We start from the raw sequence: 19135 nt of genomic DNA, 5'->3' as shown, positions 1-19135 counted from the left end.
AGTAAAAGTAGGTTTGAGTTCAGCTGTAAAAGCAGTAATAATTAAAAATACTAGTGATCTCAGGGTTACTTCTGTGGATAAGTGAAAACCCCTGGCTGTTATTTTCTCCTTCTCATTTATTTTATGATAACTGAAAAGTCTTCAATCTGTGCAGTAGCCAAAATGTTATTGTATAAATGAAGTCCTTTTTGTTTCTTTCCACTGTGTCACAGGGTGATATCACTCACCATGACCACTACCCAGGATGTTTTTCTGCTTCATAAAAGAGTTCTGTTTTTTTTAAGACAGATTTGGTTTAGAGAGGGCTTTCTTATTTCTTGGTATTACAATATATAAAAATATAAGAGACGAAAGCAGCAAGTTAGAACGTGTGTCCCCGATGCAGCAAAGCTCCTGGACGCTGACAGACCACAGAGATAGAAGGTACTTTGCACTGGTTATCACTGGGACAATGTCTTTGTAGGCAAAGCCTTGGTTATCAGAAGCTTTTTATGGCAGGGGGTGAGGCCCAGGGCTAACAGGGCAGTCACAACACAGCTTGACAAGTAGAAACTTCTGTTGGTTGGCAATGTGGTAGAAGACGAAAAATCCTTTTGTAGTGACACAACTCTGGAAGCCAATTCTTTATTAAAAGATCTTTTAAGCATTCAAGTACAGAGTCATCTGCTCCACTGAAGCTTTTGAGCTGATGAAGACAAACTTTTTTCTTAAAAAAAAAAAAGGCACAATGGACACCTCTATAAAGTTAAGAAGTAGATGTATTATGAACACTGATTACACCAAACATAAATATTGAACCACAGGAATTACACACAGTCCTAAGGCAAACTATGTAATGAATGTATGCAATTGCACTTCAGTCTGCTGAGGGTTATGACACACGCCAGTGCCCAAGCACTCGATATCCTGGGTGAAGAGGACACCCTGCTGGACACCTCTGCCTTGAGAACAGCAGCTTCAGAAGCTGGAGTGTTGCTGTACCAATACATTTGGCTTGTTGGGTGAGTGACCAATGGGCCTTGCAGTGCCCAACTGAATTTATTTAACAAAAATGAATACTAAACCAGTTCCACTGATAACTCTTGTTTTGTGCTCTTCCCTTAGCTAGAAATTGCAATACCTCTGATGACAGCATATCCACCTGCTGAGAGAGAAAAGGTGATCTGATACCCTGATCCTGTGGAAGTCAGTGGAAATTCTGGGATGAGTCTAAGCTCCTCACAATTTTCATTTCCCCCAAGTATGCAAAAAGCAGTGATATTGCTGATCTCTCTCCAGACCCCCATTCTCAACCACAAACTGTCCTCCACAATTATTCTCCAAACCTGACCTTTTCAACCAAAAGGGACTGATTGTATAGAGGACCCTGTGTTAAATGAACTGTTGGATCTCATCCCCATTTCTTGCACCATGTTCACGGTTCAGAAAGATCAGCTCTCCTAAATCAAGGCTGTAAATGACATTTTAGTGAGTTCCCTCTACAAAGCATGAAATATCCCTTTCTGGGTGACAAAGAGACCAAGCTGGAACTCCAGCTACAGTCTCAACACCTCTCTGGATTGTGGTTCAGGAAGCAGAGGCCAATGGCTCTGGTAATGGAGAGTTTCTACCAAATACTATGCTTTTCAAGCTGGCACTCAGAGCCTTGCCATGGGCAACACAAAGGGAGGAACCCACACAAACCAGTGTGAAGGCACCTCTGTTCTTAATGGCAAAAGGAACAGGCAGGCGACTGGCAAAGTATTTTGTCTTCATCAGTAGCTCATTTACTTCAGAATGAGATGCAGAAAACTAGAGGGAGCAGGCAGGGAGCAACTTGTGCGTAAGAAATGCATCTCTAATCTTCTGTCAGTTATTAACTTTTGCTTAGAGCAAAATGGCTCATATATTAGTTTTATGTGTGTGCTAATTTATTTGTGAAATGTACTGGTAGCTATACAAAGTGCCTGTTAAATACTGGTAAGTTTTCAACTTCAGTACAATTAAGTGGTTCCACAGGTAAACTGCACTGTATGCTACTTTCTTTCTCCTATCCTTTTCAAGCACTGCATTTCCATGTCAGGATACATCCCTTCACTGCAGTATGCAGTTCTGAAGTTAGCCCTGCTCTGAGCAGGACGTTAGACTGGATGACACCCAGAAGTCCTTTCCAATCTTAACTTTTTCTGTGATTGCATAAAGGCAGCAATAGCAACGGCCAATACATTGTCTAATCATCTTCCATTTTGCAAAGCCTTATCTTATCCTTCCTTTATAAAATTTAAAAGTAGTTATGGACAGATCCTTCCTCTGAGCAGATAACCACTCTGTTAGAAGAAGTAAAAGCCCCCAGCCACTTTTGTTCTCTGCACAATCAGGCAACAAAATAGGAATTAAAAAAAAATGCCCCAAAACCTCCAATGAGAAGAAAATCTATCATATCATGTCACATCTGGGTCCATGTTTAGAAGCTACTCTGTCCAAGCCATTCCTCAGAGCACCTGCTCTTCATTTGCAGCATTCTTTGTTAGCAGCTTGCATTTAATACCATGTCTTCAGCTTGGCAAGTATCCAGCACTGCTCATAAAAATCCATGTGTGCTCGTCACAGACACCCCCAAGGCCCTTGTTATCTTCTGTCTGGATAGCTAGCTAGCTGGCCAAACAGAAAGGAGCAGCCTTTTGAATAGGGCAGTGTCCATGAACCTTATCCAAATCCCTGCAGCACGGATCAAGCCTGTCTGACACTTGATACCAAAGCCACCCCCACAGCAACTCCCTCTCCAGAGCTTGACTCTAACCCTTCACTGTGCCCAGAGTGAAGTGCTGTGGTTAACCCTTTGCTAGTAACTCTGGGACTTGCTCTTTTAGCAGGTCATGCCTTTGGCAGAAGAAAGGCTCTCAGCTGCTCATGCAGCAGCACAAACTGGTCATAACCATGTTCTTGGAGCAGCTCTCTTACCCTCTGTCAAATGCAACCTCTCCTTGAGTGCTTGGGAGAGGCTGTGTTTTGCCAGTTGTGCCACAGATGGCTTGTGGGAATCTTCAAACTTGCCATAGACTGAGAACCTGCACTCGCTAGTCACAACTAAAGGTGCCCCTCTGCCTCAGGTAAGCAAGGCTTACTGAACCCCAGCCCTGGGAAAATCTGGGGAGAGAGAGGGGATCATTACTGTAAACTAGTGATGTGTGTGACTCAGAGGGCACAGAAGCTGTGCACCTGATGGGGAGTGGAGGAAGAAGGAGGTCGGAACGAGGCACACTGGGACAGATCTTCCCCTGCTGCCAACACCTCACCTGCAGTCCGTGTCACCGCAGCAATATGAGCTGGCTCACAGCTCTGGCCCACCCCTCCCCCCCCCATGCCTCACTGGATGCAGACTGCCTCCGGAAAGGGAAGTGGAAACACTTCCTTTAAGTATAAAACTACCTTCTGGTGTCTGAATATCGGACACCTACTAGAAACAGTACACCAAACTTATAAAAAGTACCTTATGTTACTATAATGCTCTCTCCCTAGCTTGCTTTAGGCATTTTACAGCTCCCTGTATAACATGAAGAGACACAGGAGATCACAACCAACCAAAAGAAACCTTCAGCAGAGGGCAGGAAAATCCTCATATAATTATGAAGAAATACTCTCCTGTCTTATATATCCAAAGAATCTTGATTAGTAAACTCATTGAGCTGGTTTTCTGTTAAAAAAAAAAAATCAAGTTGATGAGAGTCTCTCTCTGGATATCAAAACTGTGGTTTTTTTCTCCTGTTCTCCTGTCAAGCACTGGCACACCAAAGGGAAGACAGTGTAAAGAGATTCTGAGTGGTCCACAGAGACTGTACAGGCTTTGGACCTAATGGAAAAACGTTCCCATCTGTCCAACAGCACATGGCTCCAGCTTGCTCTGTCTCCTTGGAGCTAGAGGATCACGGATGATGGTGAGAGCGTAAAGCCCTGCAAAGCAGCACTGTCTCAGGAAGTTGTTCAGCTACACCAAATGCCACTGGCATTAGAACCTAAACACTTCTGAAACTTCTCCCTTTTTTTTCATCTGCTTCTCCTGAAGTACAGGGGAGTGGCTGCACAGCAGAGGAAGACAACAAACGTGCTTTTTGTTCCCCTGTGTATTAATGTACAAAGAAGCCAGCATGTGGCTCAGAGACTCAGACTTACACAGCTGCCAGGTAACTAAGGGTCCTGGGTAATACAAGTAGGTATGAAACAACTGTGCAACACCTCCAGCCTTAGGTGAAAACTGAGAGCGTCATCTGTGTGAACAAAGTGATGTGCAGAGCTGCTGGGACTACAAACCCAAGTAAATAGCTGCCTTAATGCCAACTGGAATAAATAAACGCAGCAAAACGCGATCAGCTGTAAGCAACAACGGGGCATTATGCACCGAGGGAGCAGAGGCATCTTCTGTAACAATGGGAACGAAGAGATGGACAAGACACTGAGTCAACAACAGATGGATGTGTTCTCCTGTAGTACACTGTGTCCAGATTATGGCAGGAAAAGAGAGCTGTGGCAGGTCTTCATGCCCACCTCCCACTGGAAGCAAAACTGCGGCTGAAGGAGAAGTTGACCTCACTGGTTTTGTACTTTCCCCATGCTCCAAATGGCACGATTACAACTGTGCTGTTGTCTTCAGTACCAAACTGCACTGCCTGAGAGAAGAAACAATGTGTCACCATCATCATCTTGCTTGGGAAAGGAAACAAGTGTTTGGCTGCAAATGCTGCACATGGTACAACATGGCCTGAGGCACAAGATTTCCTTCTCCCTTCTCAGCCCAGATGCTGAATTTGGTACTTTTCCATACGATATGCCACCATCCAGAACTCTGGTGAGAAACTGGTCATTTCTGTCTATGCTGATGACATACTCAGCACAGGAACAAACTGCAGTTACAGTCCCACGCAGTTCAGTGGGTCATAAGCTAAGCAAGTTAATTGAAATGATGCCTGGCAAGGATGTGGTGAGATCCAGGGTATGTAAAAGGCTAGCCAACAGACTAGTGAATGTCTCAACCAGCTTAGTTCAATTAACTTGAATGTGTGCTTGTATACCTGTTTTTTTAAAACCAAACAAAATAACAAGCATTTGGTGCCAAGCGAAGAAGCCCTGGCATTACCTGCTCAGTAACAACGTGGGCAGCTTCAGCAGGGTCATGGCACTGGTTAATGAAGTCGCAGATCTCCTGACTGTTCACTATGAAGTTAATACCATCTGTAGTAAGGACCAGGAAGCTGTCATCTGCATGATGCAACTGCAACAAAGGCACATGAGATGCACAAGGATGCAGCAAGTGGTGCAAGGCAATTAATTAGCTGCCTTCATTTTTTTAACACTGTTTGAAAGCACTTTTTCTGTGGGTGCTGTGTGCTCTCCTGCTTTCTCTGCAAGGACTAACTGAAACTCCAAGCCCTCAGCTGGCCAAAGGCTGCCTCTTGAATCCTTGAGTGCATCCATTGGCTACACAGACTGTGTTCCCTGTACTGGAGGACAGCATCTTAAGGTGCTTCCAGTTCAAGAAAGCAGTCCTCTGAGTACACTGAGGCCAAAGACCACATCCATACATTACCCAGTAAACAAAATGCTTCCTTAAACTGAAGATTTCAAGGAAGAGATGATGGGACTGTGGCCATCTCCCTAAAGCCCTCAGGCCTGGTGGGTAGGATTTAATTAGGACCAACTGAATATAAGTTGTCCAGGCCCTGGGAGCTGTGTTGGAGAAAAGTATGAGAGTATGAGCTAAGAGGAGACCCTTCCTGCAAAAGTGAAGGCGAATAGTGCTGAATCCCTTCTGGATGGTTGTTTTCCAGACAACCACAGAACTACAGTAAGATACATGCAGCTGCCCTTTCCTCCTCCCAAATACCTCTATGTATTCCACTCTTTTAGATGACAGCCCATCCATATCCCACCTAGTCCTCAGTGACTGTTTTTTAGCAGCGTTAACTTCAAAATTATTCATTTGACCACAAGCCCTGAACAGACTAACACCTTTGTATTTCAGTAATGGATCTCATCCTATATTGTACTGTGTGATAAATGGGATTTAGAAATTGATCTGGTTGAATTATTTTCTGTCCTGTTAGTGCTAATCTGAAATGACTTAATTAGAACTGGTCTCCAGGTACTTCACCACAAATAAAAAACAACCTTTGGCCATCAGAATTCATCTGGGCACATGTCATGCGGGCACTGCCACCTGCATCAAATACCTCTGATGCACCTTAGTCCAAACGTTGCTGTTCCTGTTAATAAAGCCTTCTTTTACCTGAACCCTTTTTGTTTCTGGCTCAGCTATCACACCACTGTTTTTAAGCTCCAGATCTCCTATGCTCCGCGTCATTGCAAGTCTACCGTTCACATGAGGTTGTCCCAAACTGTTCCAGGAAACGAAGCCACCGCACTTCCTAATCCTGTCCAGAGGCACAAAGGAGAAGGCAAATATGAGTTAACTGCTTGACACCATTACACCATGTCTATCTGTGATTTCTGTCACTAGCTCTTAGTCCAGAATGAGGTACAGAGGACCTAAGGTGAGAGCTGAGGTTTGGCTTTTGCTTTTTGAAGGGGTCTACAGAAGGGATGTGGCTAGGTGGGCTGAACCCTAGGATTCTATGATGATTCTATGAATCCTGACCTGGGCACAATAGCGCATTTCTTCAGGTCTTGGCTCTAACTTGGCAGCCTTGGACAAGTCTGAACCATGTAGTCACAGCTCTATACCAAGTCGTAGTTACGCTGATCTTGCTGCCAAGACAGTTCATCCTTATGCAGGGCTTTCCATATCCCTGGTCCTCTAAACGGAGCCAAACGAATTAACTGGAGCTGTACTGCTTTCTGCCAGCTCACAGGTGGTTTTGCGGTGTTAAGTTCAACTCTCTGCTTTCTTCCAGGCCCAACCCAGCAGCAGAACACAAGCACATCCTGAGCAAGGCCATCCCTTGGGAAACCACGTCATCAGCTGACAGGTACCTTTCCTTCTCCTCCTTTCTTTCTGGAGTATGGTCAATGGTGAGTTTCATGGCCTTTCCCTTTCGACAGAGCAGAGCACGACTGTCTCCCACACTTGCCACAACCAGCTCAATACCATCCCGGAGCAGAGCCACTGTTGCAGTGGTCCCAGAGTTCACCAGAGTTGCTATAAATGTCAGATCAGAGAGAGAAGTTTTAGCACTGCTAAGGAGCATGGGATCATTTACAACAGCAACAGTCTCAATTAGTAAAATGAAGACAACTTGTGCTCTATATTAGCAGTAACTAACTGCTTTTAAGTTGAAAATAAATCTACATATAAAATGAAATAGTACGGCAAACATGCATGCATGTAGGACTGGGAGAGAGAGAGAGGAAGTGGGAAGAGCAAGTATTTCTGCCCAACAACATGGCTCCATGCAAAGAGGGTAAATGGAATAGAAGCAATACAAGCTACAGTGGCTTCCTTTCAGCCTGTAGCAAATGTCTTTTTTTGTCCCACTAGTTCACCTCAAGTTACAGCGTTGTTTCTTATCCCTGGGCACAGTGAGTGCAGAAGAAACCACCATAAAGATTATGGCTCTTCCCTTCTGTTAAGTGATGAAATGATAAATTGAGTAATAGTAATTTCAGCTGCATGTAGTTCATCAGAAAAGAAACACTAGATCACTCTTTACCCCAGTCTGGGGGGTCCTCATGTTGCTGTCACAGTTGTTACAATCTCACTCTGCTTCCTCAGCCTTGCCAAGAGACAAAGGGTTCAGCCAGCAGGACATCGACTTTTTTTAGAAGGGGACACTGCTCCCTTCAGCCCCTCCCAACTTGCTGGAGGTCCCAGGGCAAAGGTGAAGCTGGATTCTGCCTTGCCTTGTGCCTGCAAACTGATGCTGGCAGCTGGTAGCGTCTCTCTGGGCAACCTGCCCTGGGCACTGGTGGGATCACTTGACAGGGGCATACAGGGATTGCCCTAGGCACAGCGGAGCCAGCCTGAGCTGCTGTCTTCCTGCTCTTAAGGGAATGGAATGAGCTGATTGTGTTCAGGGACCTGGTTGGATTAACTGGTACAAGTAAATTTACGGGCTTGTCATTTCAGTTTCTACAACAGTCTGGAAAAAAAGTGCTTGAAAACGAGAAATGTGAGTTTGCCTGTTTCAGAAAAGAGCTGCAGTTTTGTCTGTGAAGGAAATGCCAGAACCGTCCAGCTTTCCATTTTTTGTTTGCTTTTTGAAAGGATCAGTCCCATTTTACAGTTAGCATCTTCTTTTCCTGTTAATTATGCAAAGATAACCCAGTGAGGGTGCCTGGAAAACAGTATCTCCTGCCAACTTAAGCTATTACAGTAAAAAGTCTGACTAGGACAAGCTATTGCCCAGAACACATTTGCATTCACAGTCAATGCAAATGCCCTTGAAAGGCCCTCTGCAGGTCTCCTGCATTCTAGCATTTTCCGGTTTTTCCAGGTTTTAAAAGCAAGCAAATTCAAGAGGCATTTTGGGCTATCTTAGGAACGAGAATCCACAGTTATATTCCTGTTTTCACGTAACTAGTAGTTCAAGGTCTTTCCACTGCTGCTTTTGCAGAGCTCAGCTACAGCTACGTGCACTCCTACCCCTGGCCCTGCAGCCCTGGCCCTGGGGAGTCAGGATGGATCTGAGACAGAACTGTGCACTTGAGCAGGAGGAATGCCAGCCAGCCCCACTTCTGACCAGCTGCCAGCAAACTGCATACACGCAGCACAACCCCCTGTGTGCTAGGGACACAGAAATGTGAGTGCTCTGGGATCTTGGTCACCTTTTTCCCCAGCCCTGTGAGGTTTCAGCACCCCCTAAGTCAGACAGGGTTGGGAGTAAACTGCAGTGCACAAAGCCCTGAAAGATGCATTGAGCCTTGTTGTGCAGCAAAAGCAGTGAGCAGATGAATAAAAAAATAAATATTCACAAAACAGTCTAAACTAAGCTCATGTTATTATTTAAAACAGGTATTATTACTGCAGTGAGGACTTTGTTTGACTGTGCCCTTAAACAACTCGTCACTGGTCACCATCAGCTATGGTGACCACGGGAAAATCTTGGACTGTTACGGCTGCAGTGCAGGCTATGATACCAAAACTGTTTAGATGCCAGCAGCTTCTGACTTTTCAGGTGAGCACTGACACCCTGCTTCTCCTTTGAAGCAAGGACTAGTCCAGTGCAGGCTCACTTGGGAGGCACATGATGAAAGCAAGATGCTAACAAGTACAAGTGCGATTAGAAATTTTAGTAGAACCAGTAAAATACCTGTTTTAGCCAACAGTTAAAAGTTAAAAAAAGTGAAATGAAAAATCTATGTAAAACTACCTTTTTATTTCACAGAAAAGACATTATATTTAGATGTTAAAATTAATGCAGAACTGCTGCTACTCTCCCATTTCATTCCTTGGTTTTGGAACTATGCTGACAAACAAGCAGTTTCTGAAAAAATTAAGATCTTTAGCCTTTAATTCATCAATTACTGGAAACATTTGGACATTGAGGTGAATTTGCATCTTTCAAGTACAAACTCTCGAAGCCAAAACAGCCACTATCATGAAATCAAGGGATGGTTCTAAAGAAGAAGTCAAGATACAGTCCAGAATTGTGGTAATGGTCATAGTGACTCAAGCTTTATGTAAGTTTATTAGTTAAATAGCACTCCTAGAAAAAAGAAACACTGCTCACTCACTCTTCCTTGGAACTAGTTCATGACCTGGGTAGGGGTGCAAGAACATGGGTATAGCTTGACTACATGCATTATGTGATTTCTAGCACAGCTCGAAAACACAGGAATGATGATGGGATAACATTTCTAATGCTTTAGTACAACAGCTGCTTGGTTATTTAGTAATATCAAAATACATTGCATCAGCATATATATTGGTTTTAACAACTAAAGAGTTTATTTTCCTAACAACATCACTATAAAACTAAGATCTTTCAATAGGTTCTTAACACTCACTGGACAACTTCTACTGCAAGTCATCTCAACTAATGTGACAAAGAGGATGTGGGAACCTTCCCGTAGTCCAGGCTAGGAACCGCCGGACTCCTTCACCTGGGACAAAATTAAGCAGATCTCTCTTTCCACTGAAGCCCAGCATATAGTGTCCAGGGCCTCCAGTTCTAGAGCTGCTGACCAGGTACAGTGTCTGCCACAAATAACACGCACACAGAGGCAAATAGGAAATTCACCCAGGGACTTTGTTCAAACAAAAGAAACCTGCAACACTGGAGATGAAAGCACGAGGGCTGCAGAACAGGGAAGCAGTCACTCTTTGGTTTGCCTGCGCTGGCTTCTGCAGGTCACATAGGAAGTACCTGAGGCCACACATGCATCTTCAGCCATAGCCTTCAGCCTCGGTATTTCTGGGGAATTGCCACCTTTTTCACTTTCTCAATAAAACTGTGTGGCAAAACCAGTTTAAATTCAGCCACTTATTTTTATTCCCCCCTGTGGAGGTAAGTAACCAACCAACAAATCAACAAAAGAATTGTATCAGTGCTAGAGGGCCAACTGTCTAATATTCAGCAAGAGTGGCCACTCTGAAGAGTATCTTCAGTACAGAATATGACCCAATCGATTTCCTCAAGGTAATTTATGTGGGGTTTTTTAATATCTATTTATAAATAACACAAAAATGGGGAGTTCAAACTAAATGAGGTCAACTAAAACAGGGCCATCTTAGAGGCACTGAATAGAAGTATATCATTGTTCTGACCCATGGGAAAAGTTGTAAATTAAATGCCACTTTAATATTGTAATTAGTATCTTCTAAATGTGTTAGGTAATACTCAGGGCCCTTCGATAAAAAGGCTGCCTTTGTAACATTTACAAAACATTTAAGTACAATTTCTGCAGCTCTCCCTTTTCCTCAGTGTTGCAAGTTAACATATTCAAAGAAATAAAAATCATAAGTTTGAATGGTAAATTAAAAAAAATAAAACAAAACCCCATTACTTTTAATATTTTGTTATTTTCAAACAACTTTTGCTGTTTGCTCAGCATAGTAAGATTCCAGGAGTGCCTTTCAAACACAGATACATCAGTTAATACCTGGCTATGTTTTAGTAAGATGGCTATTCCAGAAGTGAGCAGCCAATGTGATTAGAGCTGGATGCACTGAACATGGAGGCTGATGGATAGAATCCCTTCTTGTTGTCTCTGGTAGTGGACTGCAGTTAACACAAGCAGTAATAGTATCTTGTAGAACAGCACTAGGCCAGGAGAGGGATTCTCTTACATTTCTCCAAAGAGATGCTTACATTTCCTCAGGCACATGATTCACTTCTTTATTTCTGTCCTTGCTGAGCTAAGCTAGTCAGCCTTTACATTTAAGATTTTATGGCTGGTCAAAAATATCAGAAAATTCTGTCTATCTGTCTTAACAGTTATCCTGTGGATAATTACATATTTGTTGGATGTGAGCTTTTACTATGTCCTATGTCTAGCAGTGATTTAAAAGTGTCTGGATATATTTAAACACGTGTAAGTGAATGAAAATGCTTTCTAAGAGGTATCAAACACCATGACTCACGGCTCAAGCTGTTCAACAGAAAGGATTTAGGTAGGATGAGGACAGATTACCCCTTACGAGGGTTTTTATACGAGGTTTTTACCCCTTTATTAGTATTAGAAACAATGTGTCAAACAAAATCTGTGTGATTTTGGCTACAGAGATTTGTCCCAGGACTTAAGTTCCTCCAAAACCTAGGCACACACTTTCAAAGCTGGCTGTGTGGTGGTAAGGACCTGGACATCCTGAACATTCACTGGGTTGGTTGTTTTTGCAGACACAGTGAAAGGAATGAACTCTGGCAGGGTCATCTACTGGAACAAGACTAAGCTATTATCTTCCACTTTGTCAGCTATGGCCAAGTTTCAAAAGCAGCTCTCAGTCTTGGGGAGCATCCAGTGTATCCCAGATACACAGTGTTACACAACCAGCTACCATTTTCAAGATTCTTTAGCAACAGTCACATCTAGAATAGCCACAATTAATCAGAAGTTTTGAGGGCAAACTGCCTAAGTGTGGAAGTAGGCTTCTAACAAGGATACACCACAAGCATTGAGATTTTATGTACCTTTCAAAACAGCAGCAACAAGAAAAATATCCACACCGAGCAGTCAACGTAGTATTGAATTATTTTAACAACAAATATGCAAAAAGTTTAATTTTTTTAGAAATCCACACTTGTCTTTGCACCCTGTTACCTCACTGTTTGCCTTACAGCTTGATTTTCAGCTGAGCAAGCAGTCAAGAGCCCTGAGCGCTTTTAGATCCCACTGGCTGCTGCAAGAGCTTGCAGCCTACCTGAGAAACCCTCAGTGCCTGTCAGAGCATGGCCCCTGTGGATGTTTGACAATGCTTTTGCTCTCTGTTTTGCTTGACCTCAAGCTTTTCTAATGGAGAGAGTTTGTCCAGTATCTTGGTAACTGTTATGTAAATTTGCTGGCATTTGCATTACATTTCATTAAGCAGCACCAGTTAGTTAAATGATATGAAGAAGAATCCTATATGCAGTTCCAAAATGCTCAGCTTGCTGGATAAGTTGTATGTCAAATATTGTTGTTATCCAGTTCTGTAAGTCTTTTGTATGAAATGCTACAATCAGAAACCATTTTCAGAATAACAGAATCATGTACCAAGTACAGTTCCCGACCTTTCTTCTCAAGTAGCTGCTCTGACACTTAACAGAGGTCGCTTCAATGGGCCAAACCAAGAGCTATCCTACTATAACAAAGGGGCAGGCACGGGGACAAGTAAAAGAGATCTTCATGTTAGTGAAAACAAAAGGTCTTGACCCAGGGAAGCCCTTAACCCTGTATTCAGAGACTTCACTGCATTTTTTTTTAAGAAAATGCATTTGCAAGGAGGCTCTTGGATAAAAAAGTGCATCTGCTCTACTTATGTGTCTCTCATGAACTCAGTTAAAATTCACCCCATAAGTCAAAAATTACTCTAAATGTTTTTACCACATCATTATTTTTTAAAGGATTTAAATATAAAAAAAAATTTAAATGGGATAATAATGGGGAAATGAACTTTATATAGTGAATCCCCCTTTTTAAAGGGATGGATTTCAGGACTTAATTTGTTGGGTTTTTTTTGTGATAGCCTGGATATCTTAGCTTGTACCAGGTAAGAGGAAAGGTGTGTATCCCTCACAGTGCTGCAACAGCCAGGCTACCTGTCCTGCCAATAAATATTTGAGTCCACCTAGGTTCATCTAGTTAAAGTGCAGGAAGCCTCTCCATTATTCCATTGTACTCATTAATTGCTCATGAAAAATAGCTTGAGAATACAGTATCACTTCAGACCCTAGAGGGCTTTTTGGTTTCAAGTCTTTCCTGGAGAGAAAACTAATAGTTTCTGTTCTTCTGAAACTACCTCAGTATTTTTTCCAGCACCTGCACTAGCACTGGAACAAGTTTTTTGTTTGTGTTTTGTTTGGGTTTTTAGTTTGTTTGTTTTTTGGTTTGGTTTGTTTTTTGTGGGTTTGGTTGGGTTTTGGTTTGTGGGTTTTTTTCAGTTGGGTTTGTTTGGTTTTGTTTTTTTAAGACTGACTAAACTGCCTTAGAATTCTATCTCAAGCCGGAGGAAATTCCTGTGACAGAACTGGGACAATGACTTTATCTCCCTTCCCAAGTTACTCTCTGAAAGTTCCAGTGGCTGAGACTGGAACTTCACATGTATTTTGTCTCTAGATATACATACAAGAACTTGAGTATCAGCCAGGACTAAGAAGTCTAAAAGGGCTGGTGCCAGCTTTAACACAGCCAACCTTGTTTTCCTCTTCACTGTTTCTTTCACACTCAGCTACTCCTTTGATTCTGTTTGTGCAGAAGCAGTATCAACTCTATTAATTTTAGCTTATTTTCCTCCTCAGGTGCAGCATCCAAGTTAGAAAGGGGAACATTTGACACCATTGCTTCTAACTGACAGGAATAACAGCTTTAAAAAAACCAAACAACAAACACCACCCCTCTCCCCAGTAAACAAACAGACACCAAAAATCCCAACCAACTAAAGAACAAAATAAAACAATCCCCACCCCTTCAGGTTTCTCCCACAGTCAAGTTGCAAATCTTGGAAATCTAAATCACTCTGTTACATTGACAAACACTTTCCTTGACAGAATCACGTTAAGAGAAATTCACTCATGATTATGCTAACGTTCAGATTAATACCTCCCCCAGTAAATTTTATTTAGACTTTTTATAGCTTTTCCATTTAAAGAAGGAAAAGTATAATTGTTTCATTTGCAGTAAGTAATCAGAGCAAAATTCTATGTTAAGCAAAACTGTTTTCAAGCATTGTTTTTCACATTTTACTACAAAGCTACTGAACAAGTAAGAGAAACCTTATTCTCCACACCCATAACAGTAGAATATTTGTTTACCTACCATCAGCAGACAGTTGAACGTGCCTTTCATATGCTTTGTTTATTTCTAGAAAAGCTTTGTTCAAAACATTTTCCAGGTTCTCCTCCTGAGCAAGAAATTCTCTGGAAAGAAACAAGCAAACAAAAAATTACACTTCTTTCCAAGAAATAGAGAATCATAGATTGGTTTGGTTTGGAAGAGACCTTAAAGGTCATCTAGTTCCAACCCCCCTGCATGAGCAGGGACACCACTAGATCATGTTGCTCAAAGCCCCGTCCAACCTGACCCTGAACATTTCCAGGGATGGGGTATCCACAGCCTCTCTGAGCAATCTGTTCCAGAGTCTCACCACCCTTCCATGGCCTTATCTCCTCCCTGTATGAATTGAATGATGCTGGATTTCAGTCAAAAGGTAACATGATGTTATTAATGACCTGCTAGTAATTTCTAACCCTGTAATTTTGCAAATAGAAAAAGTTCCTTTTCTAACGCCAAGGGATGTGACACAGAGGTACAGAAGACTGTAAGCAAGCCACAGGTCAGCAGTCACAGTGACCTCATCTGAAAGCAGCCAATTCACACTGTGTTCTCAGTCCTTTCCTGGAAGGTGGGTACAATTGTATTTTCCTCTCCTGACTTTGCAGGCTTGCTCAGTAGGACAGGCATAATACAGAATATATAGATCACAGCATATCTGTTGTAATGGACTATTCCAGTCCTGTGTTCTTGCTGTCCCATTGGGTTAGGTGGCTATATAACCTAGGAGGATTAGCAACAATGTATGACCCACTGGTTCCCTTTCAGTCCTAAGGAAGGAATCTCCACTGTAATTCATTTGACATGCATTTAATTGATGCACACTTACTTAATATATTTTTCCATGTACTTATCACAGAAGTCTGCTGCTGCTGCCCCACCATGCCCGTCATACACTGCAAAGTACAGGACGTCCTCTGTCAGCTGCGCATAATCAAACCGGTCTTCATTTTCCTTACGCTTCCCGATGTGGCTAGCGCAGCCCACCTTGGCCAGGCTCACTTTTGGAATTGGCTTTCCGTACTTTATGCTTGGTGGGAGGAGAATGGGTTCGTCAATGCGATTGTCCCAGATGCCGAAGGTGTCCCATGTGGTAGGTTTCCCACTCCCATCCGGATCGAAGCGGGAAGCGCGGTGCTCAGAGGTGGAGCTGTAGCAGGCAACTGTTGGACGTTTCTCGTCTTGCAAGAAGCGGGACGTCAGCACAGCTCTCCGTCTGACTTGACACCCTCCGTTTCGTACCAAGTTAATTAGAGTAGCTGTTGACATAACTTGTCTTCACAGGGATTCGTAGGAATAAAAGATACGCAGCTGCTGGAGTGTCTTTGAGAACAAGGAGAAAGCTGATCAGGAAACAAGAAGCACAGGAAGGAGAATTTTGAGGTACATCATGCAGGAAACAGTGTCATCCCCAGAGCTGCTCCTCCTGCCCAGCCTAGAAGAAACTAGAGAGAGCCCAGCACAACTCACTGAGAAACAATCCTGCCCCGAGCAGCCCATGTCTAATGGGGAGCAAAGTGGGCTCATCAAGGTACTGCATTGCTGCTCACCACCTGCATAATGATATCCTGGATTTTTCCAGGGTTGGAGAGGCTGTGATGGAGCAAATGATAGTGGAAATTACTTTGCTCCATGACAGCTAAAATTTGCTGATGTTAAAATATGAGGCAAGGTCATGAAAATGAGTTTATCATGCTTGTTTCTTCAAACAGCTGCTGAAACATCCACACTGTGGCTCGCTGGGGGAAAGGCAGGATAAATATATTTGCTTACATTTTAAAGAGTTTTTTCACCTACACGTGATATTTGGTTCTCTCACATTTATTGAGGACTTGAACAATGCTTTTCAACAGAGGCCTGTGATTTGTGATATTTTCAGGCTGTCTAAGAACAACCACTGTAAGTTAATCCATGGCCACGTACAATTGCACACAAACTTCGCCCCAAGAAAACCCCATGCAGTTTTTTGCTGTTTTGTCTGGCCTGAAGTTCTCTGCCACCTAACCCTGAAATGGGTTCCTTTGGCTAACACAGGCAAGCAAGATTTTCTGCTGGCTTCTCAGATCTCTTTTCCAGCCCAGATAAATTAAGCACATCACTTGGCTCAGCACACAGAAAAAAATCACTAATGATGATTCATCTAGCATGCTGTAAAATGTAGAAAGATTGGCTTATTTAACCAGCAGCAAAGAGCAACATGTGTACCCCAGAGACGCTGTAATTCTGGACTGGAGTGCCTTGCTGTTGTACTTTCCCCATGCCAGTCACAATTGCATCTGTAGACCTGGAATACTTGTTAAAACTATTCTTTAAAATTACTGGACAAAATCCATGTGCTTACAAAAAACATGTAGTCAAAGGTAACTTAATAACTGGTTGTTTTAGTAGAAAATCACTGTGACAAGACCTTTCTGGAGGCCTCATTAAACTTGTTCTTCATAGCTCAAAGCACACTGCTTCGGATGCTCTTGTTTACCTTCCATGCAATTCTTAGATGAAGAAAAGTTTCTTTACTTAGCACTTAGTAACTTGTCAACTTGATAAAAGGCCAGATGTGCTGGGAATCACTGTTGTACCAGACCAATGTGGCCTAGGTCACCAAGTGAGTGGAACTGAATGCTTGGAATTTTAAGATTTTTCCATTTCCATTGCAGGTGATGGCACCATCACATCCTTACTTCAGTACACTTACAGGTATTTAAAAACTGATTTACTTCGTTGAGTTGCTTTTTCTTTTCTGTTACCCTTGACTTATAATAACAGAATGTTAACTTCCTTCTGAGAAGCACAGCAAGACCACATTTGAAAGCCTGCCAATTAACAAAACCCACACTTGGTTTCACTTCTGTCAGCTTGGAAGGAGAACATGAAATGCTGGCTATATTTAGATTTCTCTGTATCCACAGCATGAATTAGAGAATTAACCCCAATTCCTCAGCTAATTAATGCATTTGTTCCCTATCAAATTCAATTCTCAAAAGGCCTTTTTTTTTTTTTTCCAGGCAAGTATAAATGCTGACAACAGTTTCACTTTTCAGATGTCTCTGGAAGTCTGCAGTAGGAACCTGATCTTTAGTTACTGTGATGTAAACAGTTATGCTTTCAGTTGGACCAGTAACATGCTGTGCTTTCCTAGCTATGTTTGCAAACACAGGGCAAGCTTATCTGGGCAACACAAGACCGAGGTATTGAGAAGGGGGGCACCGGTGTTAAAGGCAAAGTGCGAGACAGACAGAGGTAGGTGGAAATCTGTTTTGAGGTGCTCCATCTGATCCTGTTCATCTGTACACATTTAACTGAAAGAAACAGCTCCTGCAGACAGACATAGAAATGAAGTGCTTAAAGCGAGTGAAGTTAGCAATTAAACAGCAGTTCAATATGCATGGTGCCCCTTTTATGGGCTGGCTGCTTCTTGGCAGATGGAAATTTTCCAGACTGAGAGAAGGCGGGAAAGAAAAAAAAAAAAAGAAAAAAAAAAAAGAAGGCACCCGGAAGAAAGAGAAGGCATGTCTGCTGCCTCGGGGGGTTGGACGTATTTAAAAAGGAATTTAAAACCCTGAACACGTATAAGTGCACTTGCCTGGCATGCTTTCCAAACCACACAGACGTGTGCAGTACTCTACGTTATGTCTTAAATCAGAGTGGGGTTTAAGTCTGTGTCAAAATAATCTTATCCCCTGCCTTGATAACAAACTGCACAGACAGCAGCGACTTAAAGAGGTTCCTGCTTACATTTACTAATTACGAATCAGTACACGACGGACTGAGGCAGCTAGGACGGGTTTATCCTCCGTATGCGAGAGCCGCGGGGTTATGTTAGCGGCTCAGCCTCGTCAGCGCCTCCGTGGCGAGACGGATGTGCCCCGCAGGGAGCTCAGCACAGACCTCCCCTCCGCCACGGGTCCCTGCAGCCCTCTCCTCCGCGCTGCGGGGAGGCAGCCGGCGGGCCGGGAGGCGCGGGTCCGAGGTGCCGCTCGCTGCTCCGCTGCCGCCCCCGCGCACGGCCAGAGCGAGCGCGGCCCGAGGGCCAGAAGCGCGGGCCGGGCCGCGGCCGCCACAGCCCGGCGGAGCGGAAACCCCGCGAGCAGCCGCAGCGGGAGGAGAAGGAAACGCAGAGCAGCGAGGAAGGCAAGTGAGCCCCAGCCCTGCCAAGCGGCCCGCGATCTCCGTTTCCCTCCTCCCGCCCGCCGGCTCCTTCCCCCGCAGCTGGGGCCGCGGTCGCCCCAGCCCTGCCCGGCCTCCCCTGCCCCTCAGACGGCACCTGCCAGCGGCGGGCACCGCTGTCGGTGAGCGGGGCGGCTCAGCCCTCCGCCCCAGCCGGGCTTGCTGCTCCGCTGCCCGGCCCGGCCCCAGCCACCGCCCGGAGCCCCGCGCCGCCCAGTCGGCTCCCCTCGCCAAACGGAGGGAGAAGCTTCCGAGCCCGGGCTCCCCGTCCCGCTCCCCGCCCTCCCCTGCCCCCAGCCTGGGGCAGGCTGGGCCGGGAAGAGGCCCCGGTGCTATCGATCGGCGCGGCCGCCGGGCTGCCCCGCGGCGGGGTCGGTGGCTCTTACCTCCTTCCGCACCCGCTCAGCCGCCGGCGGCGGGAGCTGCGCCCCAGCGATGCGGCAGCGGCGCCTCCCGGAGCACAGCAGCCCCCCCGGCGCACAGCCGCCCCCCGCAGCACAGCCGCTCCCCCGGAGCACAGCCGCCTCCCCCGGAGCACAGCCGCTGCGGCGCGGCCCCGCTCCCGCCCGCTGCC

General features: G+C 44.4%; 1 protein-coding gene across 3 annotated transcripts; it reads right to left on the bottom strand.

Moving 5' to 3' along the window:
- Positions 1–610: 610 nt before the first annotated feature.
- On the bottom strand, positions 611–19053 carry PPM1K (protein phosphatase, Mg2+/Mn2+ dependent 1K). Of its 3 annotated transcripts, none has more exons than XM_051619237.1 (8): positions 18948–19053; positions 15227–15740; positions 14383–14483; positions 9664–9687; positions 6964–7129; positions 6260–6404; positions 5111–5245; positions 611–4643 (listed from the first exon to the last, which is right to left on the bottom strand). In XM_051619237.1, the coding sequence occupies exons 2-8, from the start codon at positions 15664–15666 to the stop codon at positions 4512–4514; spliced, it is 1143 nt and encodes a 380-aa protein (XP_051475197.1). In that variant the 5' UTR covers positions 15667–15740; positions 18948–19053; the 3' UTR covers positions 611–4511. The 3 variants fall into 3 exon arrangements, with proteins under 3 accessions (XP_051475197.1, XP_051475198.1, XP_051475199.1); XM_051619238.1 differs by having other exon boundaries at positions 15227–15720; positions 18948–19043; XM_051619239.1 differs by lacking the exon at positions 9664–9687.
- Positions 19054–19135: the final 82 nt, after the last annotated feature.

The sequence above is a fragment of the Apus apus genome, chromosome 4 (genome assembly GCF_020740795.1).
Source record: "Apus apus isolate bApuApu2 chromosome 4, bApuApu2.pri.cur, whole genome shotgun sequence".
NCBI lineage: Eukaryota > Metazoa > Chordata > Aves > Apodiformes > Apodidae > Apus > Apus apus.
The sequence above is the reverse complement of the archived record's forward strand: the minus strand, read 5'-3'. Positions and strand labels throughout refer to the sequence as shown.